General features: G+C 36.6%; 1 protein-coding gene across 1 annotated transcript in view; it reads right to left on the minus strand.

The window, feature by feature from the left end:
- The window catches only part of ITGA1 (integrin, alpha 1), a 175,523-nt gene that overhangs the window by 40,265 nt on the left and 124,975 nt on the right, over nt 1-10,283 (minus strand). The window contains exons 17-20 of the mRNA XM_006889599.1: nt 9,718-9,854; nt 6,721-6,831; nt 6,112-6,321; nt 2,825-2,905 (exon numbers count right to left, since the gene is read on the minus strand). Coding sequence (XP_006889661.1) covers nt 2,825-2,905; nt 6,112-6,321; nt 6,721-6,831; nt 9,718-9,854 — 539 coding nt within the window. The remainder of the gene's footprint in view (nt 1-2,824; nt 2,906-6,111; nt 6,322-6,720; nt 6,832-9,717; nt 9,855-10,283) is intronic.

Below are 10,283 nucleotides of genomic sequence, written 5' to 3' on the forward strand. Positions count from 1 at the left end.
TATAGGTTTCACATTAGTATGATCAAGTATTCTGGGATTCCCATTCTTCTCAGAGTCAGCCACAGTTTGTTATATCTTTCACTTTTCTGTAAAATGCTGGCCTGTCTGATACTTCTCTAAATATGAACATTCAGATTAAGACAGACTAGGAAGAAGGATTGGCCATCCACTTCTGAAATAGCTGGCCTCCGATAACCCTATATAAAACCCATATATGGACATTTAAAGCAGTATTATTAATAGTATCCAAAAGTGAAAAAAAACCCAACCAAATATTATCAGTTGCAAATGGGTGTGAAATAAAATGTGACATGTCTATGCTATTGGATTGTGTTATTAAGCCAGAACTGAGCCATAGCTGACTGTCCAGCAGGCTTTCAGAGGTGGTAAATTGCATAGGAGGAGATTGCGCAATCTTCTCCTCCAGAGCAGCTGGCATATTCAATCTGCATGCTTTTGGAATTGTAGCACAGCTTTTTACCACTAGGATACAAGGGCTCCATATGATGCAATATTATTCATCAATACAAAAGGGGTGAAATACTGTGATATGCTTCAAGATAAAATGCTGTGCTACAGGAAAAAAGCCATGACAAAAATCCACATTTTGTATTCAGGTTAAGTGTCCAGAACAAACATATCTAAATAGATTGAGTTGCTAACAATTACAGCTTGCTGGGCTCCCCAGTCAACACTCTTAATACCAGTAGTCAGGAAATCAAAAGACGAATTGCATTGGGAAAGTCCACTGTCGGGGAACTCTCCAGAGTGCTGAAAAGCAACGATGTCAATCTAGAGACTAAGGTGTGCCTATTCCAGGCCATAATCTTTGCAATTACTTGTTATGTTTGAGAGAGTTGGACAATGACTAAAGGATGACAGAAGAAGAATTGACAACTTTGAGTTGTGGTGCTGAAGAAGAGTCTTGAACGTAGCATAGACTGCCAAGAAAACCAATAGGTCTGTCTTGGAAAGGGTAAAACCAAGTCTCTCCTTGGAGGCTAGTATTTTGAAGCTCCGTCTCACATACTTTGGGCACATGGCCAAGAGGTCCTTGCAGAAGAACATAATGCTCTGGAGGGTAGAAGGACAGTAAAGGAGTGTGAGACCTTGGATGAAATGGATTGATACAGTAACTGGGACAATGGGAGTTAGTGTGCCGGACAGAATTAGTGAGACTAGCTCAGGATAGGAAAGGGTTCAGAGCTGCTATACATAGTGTTGTTATGCATAGCACATAACAACAACAAGAACAACAAAAGAGACTGAAAGTATTTCTTTCATAGTCCTGGTGGCATATGGTGCTATGTGTTGAGCTGCTAAGCAAAAGGTCAGATGTTTGAATCCATTAGATACTCTACTCAGATGGAGTAACCCTATACCATGAGTCAAAATTGACTGGATGATAAAAGTGGACTTTTGGTGTTAGGAAGAGACACAGTAGGGGAAAACAGGGAGTGACTGATAGTGGTACAGCATTCCTTTTGGGGTAATGAAAATATTCTAAAACTTATTTTGATGATAGCTATATAATTTTATGTCAATAGCAAACAAATTACAATTCTTTAAATGAATACGTGCATGCTATAATAATTCTCACTTAATGAAGCTGTTAACAAGTAAAAGATATTCCATACCAATTTGTTCAGAAGAGCATTTCTTTTTCCTAGTGTCTTGAAAATCCTACTATAAAGGAGATCACTCGTTATTAGAAAGAAGGACCTGAGGGGTTTGCTGTAGAAGGTCAAGGATTGCAGCCTTAAATATAGACTGAAGCTCAATGTCAAGAAAACATTCTCACCACTGAGCCAATTGGCAGCATCATGCAAGATGGAGAAGAGATTGAGACTGTCAACAGCTTCAGCTTGCTTGGCTCTATAATCAGTACTCTTGGTACTAGCGGCCAAAATATCAAAACACTATTTGGGAAAATCTGCTGTCAGGGACCTCTCCAGCATACTGAAGAGCAATGCCAATCTAGAGACTAAGGTGCACCCGAAACAGACCATGGTCTTAGCAATTACTTGCTATGCCTCAGAGAGCTGAACAATGACTAAGGATGATAGAAGAAGAAACAAGGCCTTTGAGTTGTGGTGTTAGAGTATTGAATATACTATAGACTGGTAGAAGAACAAACAGGTTCATCCTGGAAAGGGTGAAACCAGGCTGCTCCTTAGAGGCAAGGATTTTGAAGCTCCGTCTGACATAGTCTGGGCATGTTGCAAGGAGAGACCAGTCATTGGAGGGAGACATCATGCTTGGAAGGGTGGAGGGACTGCGTGAGAGAGGAAGACCCTGGATGAGATGGATTGACTCAGTGACTAGGTTAGTAGTGGGGGAAGGTGTGTCCGAGATAATGAGGTTGGCTCAGGATAGAGCAGGTTTCAGAGCTGTTGTACACAGGATTGCTATGAGTTGCAAATGTTCGACGTCACATAACAACAACAGCTCCATTTTATACCACAAATTATCTAGCATAATTTTTCATGTTCGTGTTTAAGTTTGACCCTCAAAATAATTGCCTTTTGATTTCAAGTGATTAGACCTTTGAACTCAACATTCTTCATCTACTCATCCTAAATTATGATTTTTGTTTTTACTGTTAGGTGCTGTTGAGTTAGAACTGACTCCTAGAGGAGGTTGTCCCTTTTACTTCCGTGGAGTAACTGATGGATTAGAACCATGTGCATATGAGTTGGCAGCACAACCTCTTACCAACTAGGCCACCAGAAACTACTATTAAGAAAATTTATATATTTGCATTTGTGAATGCTATTTTCATATCCGTACTGCCACATATATTTAGTGTGTATGGTCTACCCACCTCTTCTCCTCTTTTCAGGAAAGGATATCCAACTTTACATGTGATATTACGATTAGATTCACAACTGTCTTTCTGAATACCCTAGAAAGAAAAGTAAGAACGAATTAAAGCAAACAAGTTGTTGTTTTTCTTAAGTGCCATTGAGTGGTAGAAGACTCATAGCGACCCTATGAATGAAAGACCTGAACATTTGTATAACTTTCATCATTTCTCTAAGTTCATGGAGTTCCCAGAGGCAAGCTATTTTGGAAGTGGATGCCACTCCTGCTTCCAAACGTGTTTTAATCGGGAAGCTCCACCAAACACTGTGCACCATGGTAACCATTATTGTTACAGAAAGCAAACAAGCAAAGTGCCTATTTAGCATCACTTTTTTTAGAATGTTCCCGGTTGTGCTTTGTGCAAACTAGTTTCTTTGTTTAGTTGAGAGTCACAGTATCCTGGTATTACATGTCTGACAGCCTGTAGAAATCCAAATCCAATGTTAGGCTAAGCATGACTGAAAGGCCAAGCAAATAATATTGTTGTTGTTGTTGTTGTTGCTGTTGTTGTTGTTATGTGCCGTTGAGTCGTTTGCGACTCATAGCGACCCTGTAAATCCTCCACTGTACATCAGGAACACATACTTTTCAAGGAGCTTATTGTAGTTGGAGGGATGGGTCTACATATATGCTAACAGTGAATGTCAGTGGAGAAGTTTAATGCGGTGCATATAAATAGGAGCTCTAAACTGGAATCTCTTGTTGACTTCAAGTCAATTTGGATTCCTAATGACTCTACGGAGTTCTTGTGGTGTAGCCTGTGCGGTGGTGTGCCAAAGCCCAAGCCAGACTCTCTAGCAGTTCATCTCCACCCATGGCTTCTTGGGAGAAAGAGGGACTATCTCCTCTGGTATGATTTACATACAGCCTTGGTAAACCCACAGGAAAGTCAGCTACGGGTTGGTTCCAACCCAACGGCAATGAATTGAATTCTGAGTTGAGTCAAGTGTCCTATAAAAGAGACATAAGCTTCACAGAGTTTCCTGTAATCTCTACATAACAAGTTGTGACAAGCTTTATCCCATGAAGTGGATGATAGTTTTGAACTGCAAACCCTTCAGTAACTCAACCTTAACTACTGTTCCACGAGGGCTCCTTAAACTAGAATCACTAGGATTTAAATCTTGACTCTACCACATTTAGTTTTTTTCCTTGTCAAGATTCCCCATCATTCTGGGCCTGATTTTCTATCAACTGAGATCATTCCTGGGCTCATGAAATATGTTATTTTATGTTAACAAAAAAAGAAAAAAATAAGACCAGTTATACAACTATATCCCCAAGTTGTGAATTATAATTACAAAAAAAAAATGTGAAGTAAGGGCTATTTTAGAACTTCTGTAATATAGTGATATCTATTTATAAAAGGATTAATGAGAATGAAATAAGTGGAACACTAGAATAGTGCCTGGTGTACAACAGAACTCAAGAAAAACTGGTTATTATAGGACTGGTCTGTGCATTTCTGTACAGAGGTAATTCGTGGTTGCTGTGATGCTGAACATTGTGACACTGATGTGCCAAATGCGATAATGGTTACCCATGACGGACAGTGTCTGGTGGAGCTCCCTGATTAAAACAAGCTTGGAAGCAGGAGTGGCATCCATTTCCGAAATGGCTTGCCTCCGGAAACTCTGTGAACAATGCTCAGGTCTTCCGTTCATAGGGTCGCTATGAGTTGTCTACGACTCGATGGCAGCTAACAGCAACAACAACAACAGAGAAAATGCTTTGTTGATTTTATGGGTTTGTCTCTGCCAAGGCTATTAGCTGAAAGAGAATACAGATATTGATTTTCAGTCTTATCCCTTTTCCAGAGAAAAATTTAGTGTCAATATTTTCCTGATGCTTTCTAGCACATTTGCATTTTAAATTAATAGTCTTGATTAAATAAAAATATGTGGAAGTAATATATAACAATATTTCACATCTAATTTAGTCACCATGCCCATAAACAATGTCTTAATAAATGAAAAGAAAATACAATGGAATTTTTAAATTTACAGTAACTGGACAATGGATTTTTAATGATTCATATTAACAGTAATTGCACTCATAATATAATGATATGCTGTATAATTATATAATTATATTTTGAGTATAAATCCTCTTAATATGAATCAAGTTGATGATTAAGTCATATAAATACGTTTGAAATTTTTTTCTCAAGGAGTTTAATTCACATATTAGAATAAAACAAATGTTTAAATACATGAATGCTATTTAATGCTTAGAAAAAGTGCAATCAGAGTGCTCCTTGGTGGCAAGAATGACAAAGCTGTGTCTCACACACTTGGGCATGTTTCTAGGAGCGGCTGTTCCTTGAAAGAGGAAATCATGCTTGGCAAGGTGGAAAAGAGGAAGGCTCTCAATGAGATGGACTGACACAGTAACTACGTCAATGGGCTCAAGGACATTAGAGCTGATGTGAACGGCACAGGCTAGGACAGGGTTCAGATCTGTTGTCCGTTAAGGTCACTATGAGTCACACTTGACTTGACAGCATCTAACAACAACATTTATGCCTGGCATAGTTATCCTACAGAAATGTATGGTATGTGTCAAATGACAAAATTCTTCTTTTATGAATAAGTGAAAACAACTAAGACAAATCTTGCCCATGTACTTTGAGCAGAAAGAGGAAAACAGAGGAAAATGATATTTCTATTTTTCTGTATGTAAATTCTGTCCAACACTTATACTGCTCTCTCTCTACACTTCAGTTAAATGGTTTTTAATTTATATGTTACATTTGCTTTAGTGTAAATGTCAACTGCTTATGAATTCTGTGAAACACAGTTTTAATGTATTACTAATTCTTTTTCATACTGAATCCAAGAAGAGACATAGGAAAAAAGACAAATGAATAAAAGGAAAATTTGGTGCTTTCACCACCGTTGTTGATTGCTTTTGAGTCAAGCACAACTCATGATAACCCTATGAACAAAAAGCCTGAAGCCCCTCTACAACTATCAACATTTATCAAAGTTCATAGAGTTTCTGGAGGCATGTTGTTTAGGAAGTGGATGCCACTCTTGCTTCCAAGTTTTCATTATTACCAAGCATCTCAAATCAACACTCTCTCAATACTTTCCATTTTTGAGATGGCATTTTTAGTTGTAGAAAGAAAAAAAAAATACACACACAGAAATAGAATCAATGTAATAGAAATTAGTTCTGTACTATGAAAATTAACTTTAAAAATTACTGTTAGGAAGAGATATGATTGAAAAACCAAATGCTTACCTCAATTCCTGAGAAAATTAGATTTGGTGAATAGTGCACAGTTGTCCTGGTGTTATACGCACTGTCCTTTTTATTTTTTATTTTCAGGCTAACATTCAACTTATCACTGTGGGACTTGACCATCAACAGGTTCTTTTCTATTGTGGTTACATCTAAGCTAAGGTCTGAGATACATTTTTCCTTGTTTCCACAATCTTTGGCAAAAGGAATCTAAAAGTGTCATAGAAAAAAAATTAAAATTTAGTTGAGATTAACCAGGTTGGTTAACTGTCACTTAAATCTGTGGTATACTAAGGGATCCTCAGGACTGCCACATCCCGAAACCGTGTCTTCCGCCTTTGTTAGTAACAAAGAATTTAATTTGCAACTGATTTACTTCTGTGTTTTTATTTTTACTCTTCCTGAATTTGGACAAGCTAAAGATAGATGTAATTTATTAATCCCTTAGATGTCAACAACAGGAAATTATAAAAATTGGGGGGAAAAAGAAAAGAGTTCAATTATTTTAATGTTGTAATTTTTATTCCCCTTAAATGCAATTGGTTTAGGAATGTGTGTATATGTTTTCCTAATATATTCACAAATAAGTGTTCTGATTTTTAGACTTACATATTCATGTACTGAGTTTGGTAGAGAGTCATCAAGAACAGGTCCATTTTCTGGATCAGTAAGATTAAAATCCAAAGTTATCCTCACAGAGTCCCGAAAGTCATGCTTGTCCTAGAGGTTGAGATGTAAAATATATTATTGAATCAGTTTTACTGCATGCTGTGACCTTGTTATGGTTCACTCCTTTCTCCCTGTGGTTAAGTTTATGGTCAGCTTACAGAAGCGTTCTTTCACATCTAAGCTGATTTATGGTCTCATCAGATCTCACTGCAGAGAGAGCTATCATTCTTCTCTGACAAAGCAAACAATTGAACCGTACAGGCTTCAGATCACGGACAGCTGACTCACCAACATCCCCTGAGAGGGGTACACAAGAGCAGTAACTCGTGTGATCCTTTGCCGTATCAGGACCACCACTCTAAGCTATTTCCAAAACTATATCATTTCTCTTGAGAATTCAACCTAAAATCTGCTATGTGATATTTTTCAAAATTCTCCCAACTCCAATTGGGCAAGCTTTCTTTGAACTGAGCTACATTTCATTAAAAATAATGAGCTGTAGGGATCTTATAAATAAGAAATGATACCTAGATTATGTTAATGATTAACATTGTTAAGATTACAATCAATAACAGCTATAATTTATTGACTGCCCAGTATTATGAGTTTTATGCATATTAATTCTAATTCTCTCAATGAGTCTCAAAGTTGAATAATTATGTTAGCTCTTTTCAGAGGGAAAACTGAGCCTCTAAATCACACTTTTTTTTTTACAGTATATTCTTCTCATTTAATTTTTCCCCATTCATTCATCGTTGCACATTTTCATCCCTGCCCATCCCTCCCTCCAATTCGCTTTTCTCTTTGAAAAGGAAAAAAAAAAATAAAATCTTTCATTGTTATATAATCCAAGCCCAAGTCCATGGTCCACTCTACTATGCATTGTGGGAAAGCTAGAATATGAGCCTGAGTCTCTTGACTGTAGGAAAAAATGTTCAAAGTATTCATTTTAATATAAAATAACTTAGAAAATTTTAAAATGAGTCAATTTCTTTTTGTATTCATATATACATCTTAAGAAGCTCTGGTGACCTAGTGGCAAGAAGCTGTGCACATGGCCATACCCCAAAGGCACATGGTTCAAGGCCACGAGGGGCTCCACAGGAGAAAGATGGGCAACATCCTCCCTTGTGATTAAATGCCTCTGAAAACCTGCCATAGGTTCAGCTATGAATCAGTTCTGACACTGCTGTGCACAATAACAATCTATATCTTGGTTAAATATTGAGTTTAGGGACCATTATCAACTGCGGTGAGTTTTCAGCAGGTTAGAGGCAGTGTTTTAGGTCTGAAATGTTCTCTAAGTTCTAACTCTGAAACATTAATTTCTTATTTACAAAATAGGAGGAAATATTTTGGTTTTATTTTCTTGCCAATCATAGATTTATCACAGGGTTGAGAGATGACATTATTTTGATAAGTACCTGGGAATTGTTGACACAAAAATCACTGTGGAGAATAAGTGTGGTGTACCGGGATATGCATTTTGTACTTTTCCCTCCTCTTTACCACAATCTTAAGAATCTAGACCACGAATACATATAGAATACACAAACTAGAAAATGAGGAAACTGGCCTGTCCCATTTAAAACTCCAAATTATGTTGATGTCTCACTCATAAGTGACTGAGTCACTGTTTCCTCCTATCTTCTTTCTGTGTGATTTGCTGTTGTTATTTTTAAGTACAATGTAGAAATTTAAAACAAAGTGTTAATGATAAAAATGCTTGCACTTAATGGAAAATAATTCTTCATGTACAAAGTAAGTCAGTAAAATATATTTGTTAGAGCTCAAATTAATTCGCCATTAATCTCTACTGAGTAAACATTTCTTTTCCAAGGCTTACTTGTTAAATAAAATTGAAAGAAACAAAAAAGGAAAAGTCTACAGATGACAGAAAATATAAGATTTCTTTGTTTCAATATAAAGCCAAATAGCAACATTTATGGGCAAGAAGATATGCCAAAAAGTAGGTACCCTAATAGTCTGCTTGTGGGATAATTGACCATGTATTATCCATATTTTCAAAATGAAGGCTCTAAAACAAACTTGGATGAGGTTTTTTAACTTGGAAGGACACATGAATGAAGTCAGGTCTACTAGTAATATAACCATTGCACATTTTATTATTCTACAGTATATTAATGTTTGAAGTACAGCATAGAAAACTAAAGATAGTTTCCTGAAATGTATTTGGAAATTAAACGATCAGACCCATTATATAAGTAAACTGACAAAATTTTGTTCTATGTGCTTTGTATTAAGACAGAAAGATTACCACACACCCATGTTTATCGCAGCTTTGTTCACAATAGCAAAGAATTGGAAACAACCTAAGTGCTCATCAACAAAAAAATGGATAGAAAAGCTTTGGTAAATTCACACACTGGAATACTATGCCACACTGGAAAACAAGGAACTCATGAAATATTATTCAAAATGGATGACCCTGGAGGACATTATGCTGAGTGAAATATCCCAGTCACAAAAGGACAAATACTCCATAGTGCCACTGTTGTAAAATGGGACTGTCACAGGGGTTGGGGGGGAGACTGAGAAAGATGAGATGAATTATGTATACTACATTGAAACAGATGAGAGAGAAAATTGTTTAAAAGGGATATGTGATTATGTATTATTGTCTTGACAGGAATCAGAACGAAGGCTTCATAGTGGAGTGGACTTGGGAAGAGAGATTGCATAACAATGAAATAATTTTCTTTTAATTTTCAAAGAGAACAACAAACTTGAGGGGAGGGGTGGACAGGGAGAAAAGTGCAACAATGAATGAATGAATGGAAATGCAGAATATCTGTAAATGTTCATTAAAATTAATAATAATGATTAAAAAAAAGAAAGATTTTGATTGGCTTGCTAAGATAGCTGTGTGTTGTTATTGATTTGGAATAAGGCAGCTAAAATATATGATTTACTTGCCAACATGTAGAAGGAGAGCTCAGTGCATTTTGAGTTTTTGACTATGATGTTTCTTTGAATCTTTCTTTCTTGAGTTCCAGAGAAAAAACTTCGTGATATATGTCTTTGTGAATCTAGTGTAACACGATACCGCAAATCTAGAAACAAAACAAATAACAGAAACATTTTATTTGGAATGATTTTCATATGGTTCAGATCATGGAATTAGCATAGTAAAAAAATTTAACTGGGAACTGATCAACAAAACATTTATTATTCAACAGATGTAGCTAAGGCAGTAAAATGATAATTATCTCAGTGAGAACTCTACAGACCTGCTTTATAAATTGAGTATAATTTTGATGCTCCTTATTATCCATATTATATATACATACAAACAAGATATATATTGTTGTTAAGGTGCCTTCGAGTCAAGTATGACTTATAGCAACCCTATGAACAAAAGATCTGAACCTAGTCCTGTCCTGCACCATCCTCACACTTCCTGACACACAAGAGCTCATTGCAGCAGTCACCATGTCAATCCACCTAGTTTAGAGTCTTACTCTCCTTCGTCAACCCTCCAC

The sequence above is a fragment of the Elephantulus edwardii genome, unplaced genomic scaffold (assembly GCF_000299155.1).
Source record: "Elephantulus edwardii isolate Elephantulus edwardi_28Jun2011 unplaced genomic scaffold, EleEdw1.0 scaffold00079, whole genome shotgun sequence".
Classification (NCBI taxonomy): domain Eukaryota; kingdom Metazoa; phylum Chordata; class Mammalia; order Macroscelidea; family Macroscelididae; genus Elephantulus; species Elephantulus edwardii.